Genomic DNA, 21856 nt, shown 5'->3' on the forward strand with positions numbered 1-21856 from the left:
TGAGTTGGGGTGTGATTTCAGATTTGTTCCAGTAGCTGACTTTTCGCTGTTCGCCCTGGTTCCCTGGCGAAAACAACGGGGGCCTTGTTTAAAACGGCAACACCCAGCCGGCATGAAATTTTGTCATGTTGTACCATCATTTTGTATATTGGTTTAAGCGAATAAGAATATAATTTGGTCGGCTAAATCCCAAATTTCCAGCCCATCCTTGTTCGTTCAGTATCCAGGTAGCCAACAGGGTGCACCACGAGAAGGTGAGGATTGGGCATTAGGTCAGAAGCCCTGATCAGTTCTCCACATTCCTTTAAAGGCTATTTGGAGGTCTCCACTCAGTTATTCAGCTTTGACCCTTAAGCACCCTTATAACAAAGATCTGTATTTAAATATTGTAGATCTAGAAAAGGCATATGAGAATTTGCCAAGAGAATAGCAATTCCAAATGCTACAGTTATATGGTGTCAATGGGGCATTATATCAAGCAATACTTAGTCTTTATTTGAGTTGTAAGTCAGCAGTTAGAATTGAAGGAAGTATAGGAAGATGGTTTAATCTTAAATCTGGCATCAGACAAGGATGTACATTATCCTCCCCACTGTTATTCATTATCTATGTGGATCACATTATGAAACATATGAGAAAGTGCCAAGAGAGTAGCTATTCCAAACGCTACAGTTATATGGTGTCAATGGGGCATTATATCAAGCAATACTTAGTCTTTATTTGAGTTGTAAGTCAGCAGTTAGAATTGAAGAAAGTATAGGAAGATGGTTTATTTGTTAAATCTGGTGTCAGACAAGGATGTACATTATCCTTCCCTTTGTTATTCATTATCTATGTGGATCACATTATGAAAGAAAGTGATATTAAACTTGATATCAAAATTGGAGATGTTAATCTCAGCCCTTTGCTTTATGTGGATGATGTTATACTTCTAAATAAATCCACTTTGAGTCTGCAAGATTTCCTGACTAAATTGAATAACTGTCATAATAGATAGATATGGTATGAAGATCAGCAATAACAAGACAAAGATAATGAAAATAGGCAGAAGCATTGCAAATATCAACTACATTGTGAAAGAAGAACCTATAGAACAACTAAAACATTTGAGCTACTTAGGCACGATTATTAATGAAGATGGTAAATTAAATATGGAAATAGACAACAGAAAAAACAAAGCTGTTATGGTAGGATATGAACTAAATAAATTTATATGGAATAAGAGAGAAATTAGTCAAAACACAAATTATCTGTATACAAGACATTGTTCAAACCTATTTAAACTTATGGATCTGACAGCTGGGTTAGAAATAAAACACTTGACCAAAGACTAGAAACTACAGATATGAGAGTCCTGAGCAGTGCTTTTTTTCTGGAAAAAAAGGTGCCAGTACTCACCATGAAGATGTTATTATGGCAACTTCCACACTTTTAACATATCCTCTAATCTACCCTCGTCGTCTCTAGATATCTTATTGCTTTTGGTATCAATTGCAGAATAACGACCTCAGAGCAGCCAAAGATGAGACAAAGTATTCAGGAAAACTTTCTCTAATGTTTCGTTGTTTGCTTCAGATTTTATTTTTTGGCATGCTTTGTGCGCTGCACTCTCCTTAATGGCATTAACTGTTGTTTGCGAGATTCTCCAAAATGACTGATTTTACCATTTGTTCACTCCGCTGAAATTTTTGTTCCCATGTGTGTATTGATGGCAAGACTTCCGACATCACGACACATTTTACAACCCCAACAATTTATTCTTGACATACAGCCACCCATTTCTCTCACAGAAGTCATTTTTCTGCAAAAGTGTCCAACACTCGGGCCAATCATTATGAGAATCTTCTTCCTTTTGACCACGTGGATCTTTGGTCTTGGTTTCGTGATCCTCTTCACCAAGTGTATTTTTGGTGCTAGTTTTCTGTTTTACAGGATCACAAGTAGATTCAACAATTTCTGCTTCTACAGCATTCCTTTTTTCACTCATTGGCATAAAGTAACTACTTATTTTACTCATTCTGAACAATGATTTAACTTAGATTAATTCAAAACTCACGTGAATACCTGCCTGTTGCAGGGTGAATATAGAACTGATAAACTGATATTGGAAGCAATAGGAAGTGAACACAACTTCCTTTTTCCAGTTGCATACCAACCTATGAAACAAGAAAGCAGGGTACCAACTTATGAGTAATCAAAACTGAAAATTCAATTTGTGAACACAGTACCATCTACTGGAATATTTATAATACATTTTGCTGTCAATAAATCGCAAATTTTTAAAAACTTAAGAAGAGAAAAGGTGCCGGTACTGTGTACTGCCAGAAAAAAAGCTCTGGTCCTGAGAAAGATTAGGGGCGTGAACAAATGACATCAATGGCAATATCATATTAAAAATGAGGATATTAAGAAAGAACTTGACATTATTATCATCCAGGAATGTGCTAGCAGAGGTAATATCAGGTGGTGTGGTCACTTAAACAGAATAGGAGAGAAAAGATTCGCAAAACAAGTGTTCTCTGCCTGGTTTGCATGAAAAAGACCAGGACCAAGAGATAGGTGGATTGATATGGTAAAAAGTGCCTTAGAAGATAGAAATATAAGATCTAATAATGTTGGAATCTTGACAGGCGACAGACTGATTTGGAGGAAAATTATAGATAGGAAGTTAGTAATGATGTAAATTTTTCATGTAGTACTATCATATCCTGTACACCCCTTGAGGGTACATGGTAGGAATTTGATGATGATGATGGCTATATAATTTGAGTCTCAGAACAGGGATTATTCTGCAGGAGTGGAAAGAATGTATGGTAATCCCATTGCACAAGGGTGTTGCAAAGAACTGGTGTATCCAACTATCAACCAATCAGTATCTCAAAAGTGGTGATGAAGATTCTGGAAAAGATGGTTAGGGCTCACATTCAGAAATAGGTTGACACAGAATCTTTACTTTGCAATGAACAGCATGGGTTTACAAAGGAAAAGTCATGTTTTAGCAACTTAGTCGCATTCTATAATAATGTTACACTGAGTTAGACAAGGGGAATGGATGCACCATGATACTTTTGGATTTTGCTAAGACTTTTGACAGAATACAGCATGTAAGACTTTTGCATAAATTGGAGAAAATGGGTTTGGATTATAAATTATTAGCATGGATAACAAGATGGCTGACTGATACATGCCAAAAAGTGGTATACATGGGAAGTGAGTCTGCAAAATTGAAGGTAATCAGTGGTGTACCACAGGGATCAGTTCTTGGTCAACTGTTATTCAATCTGTATATTAATGACATTGTGAAGGATTTGATGATCGACACACAGCTATATATTGATGATGCAAAGATAGGCAGAGTAATCAGGAACGTGGCTGATATGCAGTTGCAGTGATTCAGAATGACTTGAAGAAGTGGGAATTGTGGGCATGCGTAAATACAGTTGACCCTTGCACAAGGGATAGGGGTGCCGACCTCCTGCGTCGTTTGAAAATCTGTGTATAACTTTTGACTCCCCAAAAACTTAACTAGTAATAGCCTACTGTTGACTGGAAGCCTTACCGATAATATAAACAGTCGATTAACAGATAATTTGTATGGTTGTATGTATTATATACTATATTCTTACAATAAAGTAAGCTAGAGAAAAGAAAGCCTAGTGTGCAATCGATACGACTGCTTTGTAGCAGCCTAGCCTAATTAATGAATCTTTATCAAAATTTTATTTTATACTAACTAATTAATAGCAGCTAAATTTATGCAGTTATGATTCAACACTGAATCGTTCAACTGCAAATGGCCATGTACGGGCTGTAAGTGTTCATGTGCATAAGTTTTCTTATGGAATATTTTGAAAAACAAGCTCGACTCAGTCCCCCCCCCCCCCCCCAAAAAAAACCCTTCTATCTGGTTAAGATATGTGAATGATGTGTTCTCCATTTTGCCTCATGGCATAGACACATTACACTCTTTCTCACCTGAATAGTTTTCACCTTAAAACCCAGTTTACATGGAAAAACTAATATTATTTAGCCTTTCTAGACTCCTTGGTAACATGTTCTTTTCAGTATACAGGACGCCCACTCACACAGGCAGATACATTCAAAACTTTCCAATCATTCCACCTCCCTGCCTCTTTCCACAACATGGTATCAAAATACTAACCAATAGAGTCCATAACCTTTCTTCCAATGAGTCCCTTAATCACATACACCAAACGTTCTTATTTAATGGCTACAGTTCTCACAGTATCAAAAAAATAATTAATCCCTCCCCCAATCCTTGACCTTCTCTTCTCTTCTTTAGATTTTAGTAATGCTATCATCATCCCCTATGTCCAAGACACTTCAGAAAAAGCCAGAGTCTTAATACATTTGCTGCCACGCTACTTCGGCATAGTCTGTTCCTGTACGTCGAGCAATTTCACTTCTTCAAGGTCAGTACGGTAATCTTGTTGCCGACGGTAAGCGTCATACGAGTATACTCGTAGTTGGCTTGTGCAGAGCATATACCATCTATGAGAATACACAGTTTTGATGCTAGCTCCACAAGCCAAGCATTTTCACTTCTTCAAGGTCAGTACAGTAATCTCGTTGCCGGCAGTAAGCATCATACAAGTATACTCGTAGCTGGCTTGTGTAGCTGGTTTACCAACTATGAGTATACTTGTAGTTGGCAGCGAATGTGTTAAAGAAATACAATCTCTGCATGACTTTCAAGCCTCACCAAAAGCATGCTACCCTCATGCATTCTGCTAAGGATCAGCCTTCTCTTTATTTTGCCTGGAGTGTATAAAGTGCCTTGTAGCAACCTGCCTTCTTGCAAGTTGGCTTGCTATCGGCAGACAAGAAGATCAGCCAACATCCACATGGAAGAACACAAAAAATATGCTTCATTGCAGTAAATTTAGAATAGAAGACTATTTTTGAAATCTGCAGCTGCTCTCAGAAATCAGCCGAATTTAAATATATATAGTTGCATTAAACTTCCCAAAATATGGGAAATACTAATACTCTGAGATCCCAGTTTACATCCTAGGATGACTATAGGTGCCTATAGAGGATGCTCCACCTAGTTATGATTCTAGTCTTTTGTCCATATGTTTGATTTAATTTTGTGTTACCTTTGTGTGTGTGTGCACGCGCTACAGTCTTATATTATACTCCTTGACGATTCCCCAGTGACTGAGACAAAATATTGGAAGAATTAAATAATATTTTAAATCCTTTCTCAGCATTGTTTGACTCCATTAAGCCTGTAACATGAGTTTCTCCTGGCACTTAGCCTTAACACATGAATTCTTATCAATGTCGTATTGCTACAAGTCTTCTTTCTTACACAAAACTGATTAGAAAAAAAATATTTTAATGGATAACCATCAATTTTGAAGATTTAATTTCAAATAAGAGCAATCAAGTTATGTTTGTCTACTCATCTCCTCCTCTAATATCATGTACAATAACATACAGTATATTCTTTTGGCAACAACTACATATTCTGTAATTTTATAGATGGTTAGGAGATTGGCAACTCTCTCTCACTCATAAAAAAATTCTTCTGATTTTCTAGATATAGTGAAAAATGTTTCCCTACAACTCACTGATATAATGATTAGCTTTGATATAGAATCTTTGTTCACAAATATTCCTGAAGTATACACTCTATTTACTTTCGAAAGAATTTCCACAGGATATAGTAAAATTATTTGACTTTGTTATGCACTCTGAATATTTTATTTATCAAAATAAGTTTTGCAGTCAAGTTGAAGGAACCACAATGATAAGTCTGCTCTCTCCCAAACTTGCTAACTTTTATTTAGCACAATTATAAGATATCCTTTACTCATCCATTAATTACATCCATGAATTAAATTTACTATGGAAAGAGAACAAGACAACAAATTTTCCTTTTTAGATATTCTACTCTGCTCACTATCTGCTTTCAATAAACAAAAGTGAATTAATTACTTTTGTTTATTGAAAGCATACTTTCACTGAATGCTATTTAACAACATTCGGCTCATTCCATCACAAATGACTGGAATTATAAAAACTTTATTGTGATGTGATCACTGTATTTATTCTACACCTCAACTATTACAGCAGGAATGCTTAAACATCAAACGATACGTGAAACTCGATGGCTTCTCAGAAAGGACCATGCAACAGCTTTTTTAATTCCTATAATAACTACTTAAATAACATGGAAGCAGTATGCCGAGTTCCAGTCCCATATATTTCAGCATCTTGGAACCCATTTTCAGTATTCTTTTTATTTTTCTTCTTATCAACAAATTATCAGCATGGTTTCCATCTTCAAAAGATAAATTGTCTCCTCTAGCTCTTCCTGATGTTTACCAAATTCCTTGTAACTGTCATCGTTCTTATTCAGTATAAGTTGGATGCTCTGTAGAAGAAAAGAGAATACAAAAACACCAATCTTATATTAGCAATGGTAAATCTAAAAAAATATGGACTTCCACAGCACGGAATAGATACAGATGAGAACATGCTATGGTCTGAAACATGCTTACTTCACTGTTGCTAGTATAAATTTGAACAATTGTTTAAAGAAAATGCTGAGGCATTACTTCACCATCTGAACTGACTTAAATTGGAATAGCTGCCGCTCTTTATTTAAGATATGAGAAAGTCTTATTTTAATCACACATCAATAATTATTTTTAAATAGCCAATGAATAATTAATAATTTGTAATTAATTGTTGTCATCACTGATGATGGCCTACAATATTCAGACTGAAATATTTGGCCTTAAATAAATAGTATTATTTATTCTTTGTGTTTTTTTTTAGTGTTAATTTGGAGTTAAACATCTGGAGAAAGTATTGTTTAGTCAGAGTTTGGAAGTGCAAAATGAGGGAAACTAGACATATTAAATGGATGCAAGCAAGCACATGAAGGGCGACTCCTGGGACATATGAGTGTGTGTGTGTGTACAGAACTGATTATGCAATGCTGCATGTGATTTCACATATTTTAGATGCAAATGGATTAGTAATGACATTAAACATTAGCCGTGTGTCCAAGGAGATGCTGAAATACATTTACAGTAAAGCCCCGAAGTTACGCGGTAGGTGGGACCAACAAAAAGTGTGTGTAAGTCGAATTCGCATAATTCTGGGTATAATTTTGCATGTAATTTATATATATACAAACATACAATTGGAACCAAAGGTTTACAAAAACACCTATTTTTTTTTAAGAAATATAATCATAATTGTAGTTTTTCGTACATAAAAAAAAGAAAGTTATTTTGATGTCGATGGTTTCATAAAATCTAATAGATTCGCCTGACGGCATAATGTCTTTTTCTTGTCATGCAAAATTTCTTCATAGCAAGCTAATGATTTTTTTATTCCTTGCCTTGTGGCTACAATTCGTTCCTTGTTAGAATCTATCATCATCATCAAATTCCTGCCATGTACCCTCAAGGGGTGTACAGGATATGACAGTACTACATGAAAAAATTACATCATTACTAACTTCCTATCTACAATTTTCCTCCAAATCAGTCTGTTACTTGTCAAGACTCCAACATTATCAGATCTTATATTTCTATCGTCTAAGGCACTTTGTACCATATCAATCCACCTATATCTTGGTCTTCCTCTGGGTCGTTTTCCTGCCAACCTGGCAGAGAACACTTGTTTTGCTAATCTTTCCTCTCCCATTCTATTTAAGTGACAATACCACCTGAGATTAGCTCTGCTAATGCATTCCTGGATGCTGACAATGTCAAGTTCTTTCCTAATATCCTCATTTTTAATATGATATTGCCATTGATGCCATCTGTTCACACCTTTAATCTTTCTCTGGACTCTCATATCTGCGGTCTCTACTCTTTGGTCAAGTGTTTTACTTCTGACCCAGCTCTCAGATCCATAAGTTAAAACTGGTTTGAACACTGTCTTGTATACAGCTAATTTAGTGTTCCGACTAATTTCTCTTTTATTCCATATGAATTTATTCAATTGACTTCCCACCATACCAGCTTTGCTGATTCTGATGTCTATTTCTATATTTAATTTACCATCTTCAGTAAAAATCGTGCCTAAGTAGCTGAAATGTTTTACTTGTTCCACAGGTTCTCCATTCACAACACAGTTGACATTTTCAATGATTCTGCCTATTTTCATTGTCTGTCTTTTTATTGCTGACCTTCATACCATATCTATTACAACAGCTATTCAATTTAGTCAGAGAATCTTGCAGACTTGTAGTGGATTTATTTAGAAGTATAACATCATCCGCATAAAGCAAAGAGCTGACAATAACATCTCCAATTTTGATATCAGGTTTAATACCACATTCCTTCATAATGTGATCCATATAGATAATGAATAACAGAGGGGATAATGTACATCCTTGTCTCACACCAGATTTAACATTAAACCATCTTCCTGTACTTCCTTCAATTCTAACTGCTGACTCACAACTCAAATAAAGACTAAGTATTGCTTGATATAATGCCCCATTGACACCATATAACTGCAGCGTATTGAATAGCTTCTCTCTTGGCACCTTGTCATATGCCTTTTCCAAATCGACAAAACTTAAATACAGATCTTTGTTATATTCCCATGCTTTCTCGACTATTTGTCGTAGAGTGAAGATCTGATCCTGACAGCCTCTATTTGGCCTGAATCCAGCTTGTTCTTCACCAAGCTTTTCTTCCACAATTCTTCTCAACCGTTTCTCAAGTATACTTGCATAGATCTTGCCAGGAACACTCAGTAGGGAAATACCTCTGTAATTCTCACATTCAGTTTTATTTCCCTTTTGGATGACATTATTATTTTTTATGTGATAAAATTTTTATCAAGAACATAACATTAAACAATCGTAAGGTTTGTAGACAATAAAAATTGTGTATGAATGGAGACTGCACGAAACACATCAGTGCTTGTTCACAGCATGCGCGACACTCGCAAATGCAGCCGGCGCCTGAAAGATACAACTAGTGGTGAGGCATGAAGCGGGATGGGAATACATACATATAAGAAACCGCATAACTCCAGATTCGTGTAAGTTGGGGTATGACTGTATATGAATGTCAAAAGTATCAGAAATAAGGGAGAGGAGTTGCTGGAAATGGTCACCTTAACTTGGCCAAAAATCATAGGCATCATTGACACTTGGTTGAAAGAAAATGATATAGATACAGGGATAGAATGTAAAGGGTAGTATTGTATTTTCAGGGATGATAGAGAGTATAGGACAGCAGGGGTGTATTGTTGATGATAGCTGAAGAACTACAACCAACAAAATTATATGTTAAAGAGGATTTTATGCCCAGGGAGAATGTTGATTTGAGGCTATCTGGTATGATATAGGACAAAATACAGTGTTGATTGGGTATTCTTATGATCAAAATCATAAGAACATTCATGATACAGATGCATTTGTCATGACAAAACTTGTACACTCTAGGGAACTTTTATTTAGGGAGTTAATTGTGTAAATTATCAAATCTTTGAAAGTTTAATTTCTTCAAAATTGTTGATATCCTGCCTTGCTATAGATGTTCAAAGAGCAGCAAATATAAAGTATGAATAAAAATTCAAAAATGAATAAAAAAAAAAAGAATAAAATTCAAAATAACGCCCTTACTTATTACAATATCAAAATTAGTGTTAGACTTATTTTGAAATCCTTTCAAAATAAGTCTAACACTTAAAAAATCAAATACTTAAAGTAAGGGTCAAAGCTGTATAACTGAGAGGAGACCTCCACATAGCCTTTAAAGGAATGCGGAGAACCGACCAGGACCTCTGACCTAATGTCTAATTCTCACCTTCTCATGGTGCACCCTGTTGGGTATCTACTTGGATACTGAACGAACGAGGATGGGTTGGCAATTTGGGATTTAGCCGACCAAATTGTGTTCTTATTGGTTAAACCAAAATAAAAAATGATGGTACAACATGACAAAATTTCATGCCGGCTGGGGCGTCGCCCGGTTAAACAAGGCCCTCGTTGTTTTCGCCAGGGAACCAGGGCGAACAGCGAAAAGTCAGCTACTGGAACAAATCTGAAAACAAACCCAAACTCAACATCACCAGAGTTAAAGATCGGTACTATCAACGTAAGAAGCCTGAATGGCAAAGAAATGGAGCTAGCTGAGGAATTAGATAAGTACCAGATCGACATAATAGGGGTGACTGAAACAAAAATGACCAAAACTGGTGAGATCTTTCTGAGTAATAAATACAAAATGTTATACTCAGGCAATGAAAATCAAGGAAAAGAAGGAGTAGCCATAGTATTCAACACAAAATACGAGGCTAATCTTCTTGAATGGCAGTCAGTCTCAAGTAGAGTAATGTGGGCATATATGAGAATGGGGAACTGGACAATGAGATTTATTTGTGCCTATGGTCTCCCACAGAAGGCTCTACTAAGGTAGAAATGGAGGAATTTTTTGAGGCTTTAGAAAAAGCAACTGACACAATGAAAAAGGAAAAGTTGGTCCTTGTTGGGGTACTAAATAGCAGAGTAGGAAATGATTGTGAGACATACAAAAATACTTTGGGAAAATTTGGAGAAAAGAGCAAAGCTAATAATAATGGCAAATATCTGTTGGATTTCTGCTCAGGACATGGACTGGTTATTACTAACACCATGTTCCAACATAAAAGTGTGCACAAATTCACATGGAGAGAAGAGGCTAGGAATAAGAAAAGTCTCATTGACTATGTTATTGTTGATAGTGATCTCTTCTCCCTGGTGCAGGACACCAGAGTGTACAGAGGATTTGAAATTGGAAGTGATCACTATTTAGTCTTAATCAGGATAAAATTGAATTTCATATTGAAAAGAATAACATGTAAGAAAGTTTTAAAGCGAATAAAAGTTGAGCAGCTCTCAGATGTGAACTGTAGACTAAAATACAGAAAGATTATTGAAAAGAAAATGAAAGACTTTGAGAACAGGAATCAAACCTTGGAGATTCAGTGGCAAACTTTGAAGAAAACATTGATTGATTCTGCCAGAGAGGCATGTGGTGAGGTTGTGTGCAAGGATAAAAAAATCAGAACTCCCTGGTGGACACAGGAAGTTAAAGAGGCAGTGAAGGAAAAGAAGAAAGCATATCAAAAGTTCCTGGCAAATAAGTCAGCTTTTACTCTTACAGAATACAGAGACAAATTTAAGAAAGCTAAATAGTGTGTAAAACTAGCTAAACAAAAGTCATGGGAGGACTTTGGCAAGAATATAGAAAATAAATATCAAGAAAGTGGCAAAATATTCTGGAGGTTGTTGAAGAAGCTTAGGAATGGAGGAAAGAGTGCTGTAAAAGGAGTTAGAGATGATAAAGATGACATGAAAACAGGAGAAAAAGATATCCTTATAGTATGGAGTAATTACTTTGAAAAACTGCTAAATGAAACAAGCAGTGATGACAGCACAGTGATAAAAAACACTGACCAGGCATGCAGTCAGGAATATATATCCATACTTGAAGTAGAAAAAAGACATCAAAGGCTTGAAATGTGGAAAGGCAGCAGGAGTAGATGATATTCGACCAGAAATGCTGAAGTATGGTGGTATAAAAGTCTTACAGTGGCTGCACTGCATAGTTCAGAAAGCCTGGACAGAGGGACGAATTCCTGATGATTGGAGTAGAGCTCTCATAGAAACCATATATAAAAAGGGAAATAAAACTGAATGTGAGAATTACAGAGGTATTTCCCTACTGAGTGTTCCTGGCAAGATCTATGCAAGTATACTTGAGAAACGGTTGAGAAGAATTGTGGAAGAAAAGCTTGGTGATGAACAAGCTGGATTCAGGCCAAATAGAGGCTGTCAGGATCAGATCTTTACTTTACGACAAATAGTCGAGAAAGCATGGGAATAACACAAAGATCTGTATTTAAGTTTTGTCGATTTGGAAAAGGCATATGACAAGGTGCCAAGAGAGAAGCTATTCAATACGCTGCAGTTATATGGTGTCAATGGGGCATTATATCAAGCAATACTTAGTCTTTATTTGAGTTGTAAGTCAGCAGTTAGAATTGAAGGAAGTACAGGAAGATGGTTTAATGTTAAATCTGGTGTGAGACAAGGGTGTACATTATCCCCTCTGTTATTCATTATCTATATGGATCACATTATGAAGGAATGTGGTATTAAACCTGATATCAAAATTGGAGATGTTAATGTCAGCTCTTTGCTTTATGCGGATGATGTTATACTTCTAAATAAATCCGCTACAAGTCCTCAAGATTCTCTGACTAAATTGAATAGCTGTTGTAATAGATATGGTATGAAGGTCAGCAATAAAAAGACAGACAATGAAAATAGGCAGAATCATTGAAAATGTCAACTGTGTTGTGAATGGAGAACCTGTGGAACAAGTAAAACATTTCAGCTACTTAGGCACGATTTTTACTGAAGATGGTAAATTAAATATAGAAATAGACATCAGAATCAGCAAAGCTGGTATGGTGGGAAGTCAATTGAATAAATTCATATGGAATAAAAGAGAAATTAGTCGGAACACTAAATTAGCTGTATACAAGACAGTGTTCAAACCAGTTTTAACTTATGGATCTGAGAGCTGGGTCAGAAGTAAAACACTTGACCAAAGAGTAGAGACCGCAGATATGAGAGTCCAGAGAAAGATTAAAGGTGTGAACAGATGGCATCAATGGCAATATCATATTAAAAATGAGGATATTAGGAAAGAACTTGACATTGTCAGCATCCAGGAATGCATTAGCAGAGCTAATCTCAGGTGGTATTGTCACTTAAATAGAATGGGAGAGGAAAGATTAGCAAAACAAGTGTTCTCTGCCAGGTTGGCAGGAAAACGACCCAGAGGAAGACCAAGATATAGGTGGATTGATATGGTACAAAGTGCCTTAGACGATAGAAATATAAGATCTGATAATGTTGGAGTCTTGACAAGTAACAGACTGATTTGGAGGAAAATTGTAGATAGGAAGTTAGTAATGATGTAATTTTTTCATGTAGTACTGTCATATCCTGTACACCCCTTGAGGGTACATGGCAGGAATTTGATGATGATGATGATGATGAATACTTAAAAGTTTAAGTAGTTCAATAAAACTACTTAAATGATTAAGCTATGAATGCAATATTATAACAGCTGCCCATGTATCTGTATATTTGAAACTATATGGTGTGAAGTGTAGTCTAACAAGTATTCACTATTAATATCTTTTGCCCATCAAATACAACCTATCACTTAATATTCCACAGTCAGAACACTAATAACATACATCTACCAAATGTGGATCTATGGTAGATTATGCCTGTAAAGTTCACAGTTCACTCAGATAGATACACCACTGATTCATTCTTTACCTATGTTGGATTACTGTACCAGTGCATGTATGCAAACATAGAACCTACATAACTCAGTCGGTATAGACAAAGCCCTTTGGTTGGAAATACCTGGGTTCGATTTCTGTCCATGAATTGAGGAACTATTACCTGGTCTCATATGAAGGTAAGGAATTTTTTCACCTGAAAACTCAGGCTTTTCGTTCCTCAGAACAGGCAAATTGGCCCAGTGGACACACATGGACCTACGGTCATAAATACTTAACCCCCCCCCCCCCATAAGGGAACTCAACTCATCCTAAAAGGGACGGGGAAGAAAAAGGAGGAAAGCCCATACAAATACTGTATTTTTCTGTGTATGAGACGATGCTTTTTTCTAAAATTTTTAGAAAAAAGTATAGTCTTTTACACAGTGGATAACTGGTTGAGAGACCTGCAGTTGCTGTGGCGAAACTGCTGGTACCTTGTCTCCGTGAACAGGCTTCTGGCAATCACTAGCCTTTGTTAACTCTGTCGATTGACGTCCTTAACGGCTGATTCTGAATAAACCAATCAGAACTCTGAAAGCATTCATATGCCTGCGACTCGTTGGCGGGATAAGTTAACGCATTAACAATATTTTGAGCACTAGCCCATAAAAATGTCCAAAAATAAAAAACGACTGTCATATTCTTCAAAATTCAAGTTAAAAGTCATCAATTATGCAAAAGAACATGGAAATAAAGTTTACAGTTTGGACCTCCTCCCACTGAGTGTATGATTAGATAGTGGGGATGTTTAAAATATTGATTCCTTAATTTTGGGTCTGAAAAAGTAGGGTTTGTCTTATACACAGAAAAATACAGTAAATAAAATAAATATGCAAACATGGGAATGGTTTCAACCACAAATCAGATTAAAAACAACAACAACAAAAGAACTCATTATTTTTTGATAATTTCTTTACCTCATGTAATGGCAAAGCCTAGTGGTTTTGATATAACAGCAAAGTGTATTGGATCTACATGAAAACATATTTTCAAAAATTCTAACTATTCCTTTACCTCATATTTCCATTTGTGGCAATCTCCCAATTCCATACCAACCAACTGTTGAAGTTTTCCTAAATGTAAAATATCTTCTTGGAAAATATTTTTCATTTTAATGAGAGACTGCAAAATATGAACAAAGAATTCATATTAAAGCAATAATCAATATTTAATCAATTATACGATCAATATTACTTGTTATTTCAATACGACATTAATCTGTGTGTCATTTTAATTCATATCAATATAAGAATGATACTAAGGTGTATAGATATGCTTAGATGCTGGTGGGTATTCATAAAGATTAGTACTATGAAACATTTCCATTACTAATAATTCACATCGCTCCCACTCATTGACAGTTAAAATATCACTCCTTAAATCAATTTTATCAAACTAATTAAATGGAAATCATTGTGAGTAATTCCTTCCCCATCTTTATAAGGTGGGAGAGGAACTACAGTTTGTGGCCTTGGCCTCAGATTCCAGACATTAGTGAGACCTGGATTTCAGAGGTAGATATACTAACTGATATCGAGTGAAAAGTACAGTATATTTTAGGAAGGATCAACAAGAAAGGAGAGGAGGGATGTGATACATGATATCAAATGATCTGAGTCCAGTTAAGGAAGAAAACTATGATAGTAACAGTTGCCCATGTAGTGGTATATTTGAAGCTATATGGTGTGGGGTCTAACAAGATCAAATGCATGGAGAATTTTGTTACTAGTGGATCAGGTGCTAATGATGATGATGAAATGCATTGCCTAATGAACCTAAAAATACTAAATGATTAATCATAATGGATGACTTTAATTATTTGAATATTGATTAGGTGAAATCTTGTGAGAAGAATGAAACTGAATTTATTGAGCTGCTGCTAGACAACTTCTTCAAGCAGCTTGTGACAAAAGGAAGCCAAGGTTAAAGAATGATAAATCTGGTTATATGTCAGAGGGGGGGGGGGGAGTCATTCAACACCATGACTGTTCTTCTCTGGTTCAGTATATGAATATTCCAATCAGAAATGATTACATGATGAACTATAAACCAGAAAAGTATGATCAACTGAGGAGAATACTAGTTTTAAATGCTTTATGGGAAGCATTTAAATAAATACTTAAATGATGCAATATTGGATTGTGTCCCTAGAGATAAATGAATAAAGAAAGTATGAGTGAAATGGGTAACCTTATTAAGTAGAGAATATATTAATGATCAGCTTCGACAATGAATCTTTATTCACCAATGTCCACTTCAGGATTCCCTTAATTCGCTTTCACAAATCTTCCACCCAGATATAGTCAAATTATTCGATTTTGTTATCCACTCCAGTTATTTCATCTGCAAGAAACACTTTACAAAAGTTATAACTCTATGGAAATGGCATTTGCATTAACGGCACTAGGGTGCCTGAAGGACCATTCTAAGTTCAATTCTAGTTGGTGACTAGATGAACTTTTCTCTTTTTTTAATCCTTTGTTTGACCAGTTCCTGAGTCATTCAATCTTTGTCATGGGCAAGTGCGTTTTTTCTTCCAGAAACTCCAGCTTTTCATCTCTTAAACTCGACCATAGAACCCATGCTTTCAGACAATAATATACTGCATTAGGCTAAGGAACGATGAGATGGTGGCACTTGTTTGTCTCTCTTCACTGGATGTTGTTTATAATTAGTGATAGTCTTGGGCTGACTATCTCTGATTGGCTACCAGTGGAGAATGAACTGTCTCATCAGTCTCCAAAAGGTGGAGGGGTAAAATGGGCTTGCCTATTCCTTATATGAAATAAAATTCATTAGAATTTTTTTTCTTTAAAAAAAAAAAAAAAAAAAAAAAAAAAGCAGATAGAAGGTTCCCAAGTGAGAAGCCCACTCTCTCCATCAGCACTTGCCAACTTTTATCTAGAACACTTAGAAGAAATCCTTTTCATCTATATAGCCTCATCCTTCCTTTTGGATGCACCATGTGAATGGCATGTTTGCTGTCTGGCCCTATAAAGAAGATACCTTACCAGCCTTTATAGCAAAAATAAATAATCTACATCCCTGGATAAATTTCAGTTTTTTAGATATCTTATTTTCCTGCTCTCCTTTAGGTAAACTAACTACCTTTGTATGCTCTAACCCAAAATATTTCAAGCAACTTGAATTGCTTCTTGCAATGGACTATATAGCATTCTTTTGATTCTTACAAACCTGGCTCTAGCAACCATGAAAGTACAGAAAGAGTTGCAATTCTGTATATTTTGAGCATTTCTGAACAAATTTCAAGAATCCTCAAGAAATACAACATAGATTAAAAAAATCCCAAAAATAGATGAATTGGACTTTCTGAGGAAGGGGGGGGGGGAAATTACACAATCAATGTTACCTCATTAAGAAGAAATATGGCCTACAACACAGAATCTTCTAGTCTGAAAGCCACCTGCTTCACCAATGCAACTTCAAAATTTGAATGTATATTTAAGGAGAGCACTGAAGCAGTACTCTCCTTAAATATACGAAGGTGGTCTGAAAAGTTCTCAGTCTCAACCAAAGATGGCAACACTATCGGCACGATTCTTTTTTTGCTAAGTTAGTACATCTATCATAAGCATACATGTGAAATTGTAAGTCATTCTATCAAGTAGTTTGTTTTGTACACTCATCTGAAGCAAAAGTGTTGTCTGTATCCCTTGAAATGGATAAAATTGAGTATCGTGCAGTTATAAAATTCTTTGTAAAAGAAGGTTTAAAGCCAAAAGAAATTCATTCAAAGTTCATAAAAGTTTATGGGCACTCTTCTCCTTCGTTATCGACAATTAAGAAATTGGCTGCCGAGTTTAAACGCGGCTGTACCAGCCTTGAAGATGATCCACGTGAAGGACGTCCAAAAAATGTAACACCAGAAATCATTGATCAAGTGCACGATATGGTATTGGATGACTCAAAGTGTGTGAAATTGCTGAGACTATAGGCATTTCAAAAGAATATGTAGGATATATTTTGCATGAAGAATTGCAAATGAAAACGTTTTGTGCAAGATGGGTGCCACTCTTGCTCACAGCAGATCAAAAACGCTTCGCATGAAAATCTCTGAACAGTGCTTGGAGTGTTAGAACAAGAAAAAAACTGATTTTGTGTGTCAATTTATTACGATGGATGAGACTTGGATTCACCATTACAAACCAGAATCCAAACAGTGGACAGAAGCCAGTTGTTCAGTGCCAAAGAAGACAATGTCAGTTCCATCAGCAGGAAAGGTCACGGCATCGGTGTTTTTGGATGCTAAAGGTATTTTGTTTATTAATTATCTTGAAAAGGGTGAAACAATAACTGGGGAATATTATTCCAATCTTTTAAACAGACTAGACAAAAAAATTCATGAGAAAAGACTTGGCTTGTAGAAGAAAATTATCATCTTTCATCAGGACAATGCACCTGAATTGTTGGAACATCCACCCTATTCCCCAGATTTGGCTCCCTCTGACTTCTATCCTTCCTAAAACTAAAACTCTTCCTCACTGTTCATCATTTTTCTTCAAATCAAGAAGTGGCAGCTGTAGAGGGGTATTTTGCAGATCTTACTGAGAACCACTACAGGGACAGGATAATGGCGCTGGAGCATAATTGGAATAAATGTATTAATCTTAAGGTAAATTATTGAAAAATAAAAATAATTTTGAAATTGTAAATTCGTTTTTTCACTGTCAGGCTAAGAGCTTTTCAGACCACCCTCGTACATCCTTTTCTTATTTTAAAAATTTATCCTTGTCTTATTCTGAATCAAAACAACTGTCTCTTCTTACAAAAAATTTGGGAAAATCTGATTTTCATAAGACATCATTAGTTCCCATCCCCCATCAATTACTACATCTCAACCACATCAAGTTATTCCTTTATATCATCGTACATTTCATACTGTTTTTTAAATACCCCATTAAAAAACTTGCATTTGTCAATAAAAGTTTTTTACTTTAAAGATGTTTTCATTTATCCTTGTGTCTATATGTAATTTATTTTCATCATAATGGCAGAGGTATCTCATAAACATTGCTTATTAGGAAAAAAATTCTTAAGAAAAACATGATGCTGAAAACACGATCGGAGATATGAAAGTATTGTCCCGAAAGCTAATTATGGTTCTATAAGTTAAGACCACTCAAAAGAATTCCACTGTTATGGTGCAAGTAAAAGAAAGAATAAATGTGAAAAAACAATTGTATTGAAATGCAGATGGTATGCAGGTGACAGATGAAGAAGAGATTGTTCATGAGTGTTCACTAAGAGCTATCACAACCTGGTGTAAGCAACATTGAGCTTACTGCTCTCTTCACTAGATGAAGAAACTAAAATGTCTGAGGAGGTACTAGAACTGCTGCATAAACAGAACAAGAATTCAACAATAGGGACTGATCAAATATCAGCATGGATGCTAAGAGAGTGTTCAGCTGACTGGCTGCTTCTTTGACTAGGCTGTATAATTTGAGTCTCAAAACAGGTAAGCTTCCATAGGAGTAGAAAGAATGTATAAAAATCCCAGTGCACAGTGATGATCATGCAGACTGATGTATCTAACAATGACTGATGTATCTACCAGGATTTTGGGAGTGATAGTGGTGAAGATTTTGGAAAAGTTGGTCAGAGGCAACTGATGTGAAGTCAACAGCTTCTGTATACAAATAGACTAGTCATACCTCACTTGCAAACTTTGTTTGCTTACTCTTGGATAAGGATTAAAACAAGAATATTATTTATTTTCAAGTATAATATACACCATCTAATCAAAAAATATTCAGACATCACTTCACAGTAGTAGTAGATATGGTTATCTATCTATATATATATATATATATATATATATATATATATACTCATTCCTCCTTTTCTACCTGTATGAGCCCTTGGCTCATACAGGTAGAAAAGGAGGAAGATTGCAAGATGCTCTTGCAATCTTCACAAACATTAACAGTAAAATGGGCTGCACTAAAGAGCTCAGTGACTTTCGATGTGGCACTATCATAGGATGTCACCTTTGTAACAGAACATTCTGCAAAATTTCTGCTTTGCTGCAGCTGCCTTTATCAATTATAAGTGGTGTCACTATGAAGTAGAAATGCCTAGGAACAACAGTACAATCGCAGCCTGGTAGAACACTTAAAATCACATAGAAGGGTGGAAGAATGCTGAATGAAGTGTGTGGAGTGAGAAAAAAAAAATCACCTATCCTTAGTTGAAACTCACTCACTACTGAGTTCCAAAATACCACTGCAAGCAATGTGAGTCCACAACTGTTTGTAGAAGTGTAGAGAGTTTCCAGAGCTGCACAGCCAAGAAAAGCCTAACATCAGCAAGGACAACACCAAGCATTGGGTGGAATGGTGTAATGCTTACTACCCCTGAACTCTGCAGCAGTGGAAATGTGTTCTCTGCAGCAATGAATCACGCTTCACTACCCTGCTGTCCAAAGGACAAATCTAAGTTTGGTGGATGCCAGGAAAATGCTAGTAGCTCAGATGTGTTGTGATTAATGTGAAGTTTGATGAAAGAGGTATCATGTATGAAGTTGTTTCTCATGGTTTGGGTCTCCTATTTCCAGTGATGGGGAATCTTACCACCATGGTCTATAATGACATTCTAGACAATTCTGTGCTTCCAACTTTATGTCAACAGTTCAATGAAGGTCTGTGCTAGAATGGTTTAATGCTGGCCTTCACAGCCTGATCGCAATCCCATCGAGAACCAGTAAGGTGAACAGACTCAGTCAGGTCATATCGTCCAAAATCGGTGACCAACCTCATTAATGCTCGTCTGAAAGGGAATTACCACAGCAACTACCAAAATCTGATAGAGGGCCTGAATAACAGCAGGATTAGTTATTCAGATTTGATGTCACTGAATGCTGTATGGTCACTCCTATACTTCACTGTGTTTTGGGAGTGAAGCCGTCTGCTAGAAGAAATGGTACAGCTGCAGATGTGAGAATTGGGATGAGCAGGCATCTGGATATTTTTGATCATATAGTGTAATTCTTCTATCAATTTTTTACCTTTTGACTAAAAGCTGTGCCTAAAGAGCTAAAATGTTTTAATTTAATTAATTAATTAATGATTATTATTATTATTATTATTATTTTTTTTTTTGGAATAGGTTTCCTATCAAGACAATGACAGAATGCTGCTGATGTTTTCTATTTTCTAGTTTACTTTCATATTTTTTGTGTTGAAGTTTTTCACACATTCAAATAATTTCCAGAAAATCAGAACTATTAAGCTCAGCTCTTCACGTTATGCAAATTATATCCTACCCTATTTCTCCTTGCACATTAGGCTCAATAATGTCCTGTCATGGTCAAGCAACTTTGCTTCTTTGAAACCTATTAATGCTTCTGATGGGATGATTAATCTTATTCTATCAGTATATTATGGATGTCAGTTTGCATGTTATGTAAGATGAAAAATTTGATCCTCTGGAAGGAAAACCTGACCATTTCCATATGAAACTGGATAATTCACCTTCACATAGCAAGCTTTTTTTTGGGGGTTCTTTGCATCCCAGATGGAATTCGCATACAGGTTTTTCCAACTGAAGGGAATTGTCAAAATGAACTATGGAAGCTCACTACTGATTGTTATAATTTTTTAAAATGTGTTTTAAGACTTAAAAAATTGATTGGAAATCATTAATCAGATGTATTGATGTATCAGAGTTTAACTTCTCCAACAATACCTGCCTATGTTAACAGTCACGTAGCTGATGAGTGCCATGCATTACTATAGTCATTTGTGTCGAAATGTTTTCTTAAAATTTCTTAATTTTACCTACAAAAAAAAAAAAGGCCTACTAATGCTTGTGAAACTAGTTGGTTTTGATTATTTTTTAGTGTACTGTTCAATGACTAATTAAAAACATTCCCTATTACTTATAAATGATGTTATATTATTAAATAAAACTATTACATCTTTGAGACTCATTCTGTGAATTAAAAAATTGCTCTTATAAGAAAATTTGCATAACATAAGGACCGAGCTTAATATTTATGATTTGAATGAGAGTTTTAACATTTACAATCAAGTGTATGAAAAGACAACAAAGGTCTTAGTAAAAAATTATTAGTATACAAATTTATGCATAACCCATGAAATTTTGCAATTAGACCCTGCATTTCTCCTTTTTTCATTCATTCTTTGGCAGTTGTAAACAATAAAAAAAGTAAACTATTCATAAAGATTTAATCATCAGAAAAGACTGCTATGAACTTACCAGATGATGTAAATTATTCAGTTTACTTAAAGCTTCAAATACAGTGAACTGATGAACTTCTTCCACTTCCTTCTGCACCTTGAGGTTACTTTTATTCCTAGTGAAAAAATGAATTAACATAAACACATGTAATAGGATACTTACGAAATTTAAGTTAATAATGCACAAATAGGAGTAAGAATGCAAAACTCCCTGATGATGATGATTTATGGCACAAAATGTTAAACTTTCATAATGTTTTGTATATATAAGTTGGATTTGA

The 21856-nt window shown here is 35.5% G+C and overlaps 1 protein-coding gene across 1 annotated transcript in view; it reads right to left on the reverse strand.

Annotated features, from left to right (window-relative positions):
• LOC150097410 (uncharacterized) overlaps positions 1-21856 on the reverse strand; it is a 299012-nt gene that overhangs the window by 55607 nt on the left and 221549 nt on the right. The window contains exons 7-8 of the mRNA XM_090407040.1: positions 21595-21691; positions 14368-14475 (exon numbers count right to left, since the gene is read on the reverse strand). Of these exons, the coding sequence (XP_090263166.1) occupies positions 14368-14475; positions 21595-21691 (205 nt within the window). The remainder of the gene's footprint in view (positions 1-14367; positions 14476-21594; positions 21692-21856) is intronic.

Source organism: Typopeltis vanoorti, chromosome 17, assembly GCF_054136105.1.
Source record: "Typopeltis vanoorti isolate ZY-2024b chromosome 17, IOZ_Tvanoo_1.0, whole genome shotgun sequence".
Lineage (NCBI taxonomy): Eukaryota > Metazoa > Arthropoda > Arachnida > Uropygi > Thelyphonidae > Typopeltis > Typopeltis vanoorti.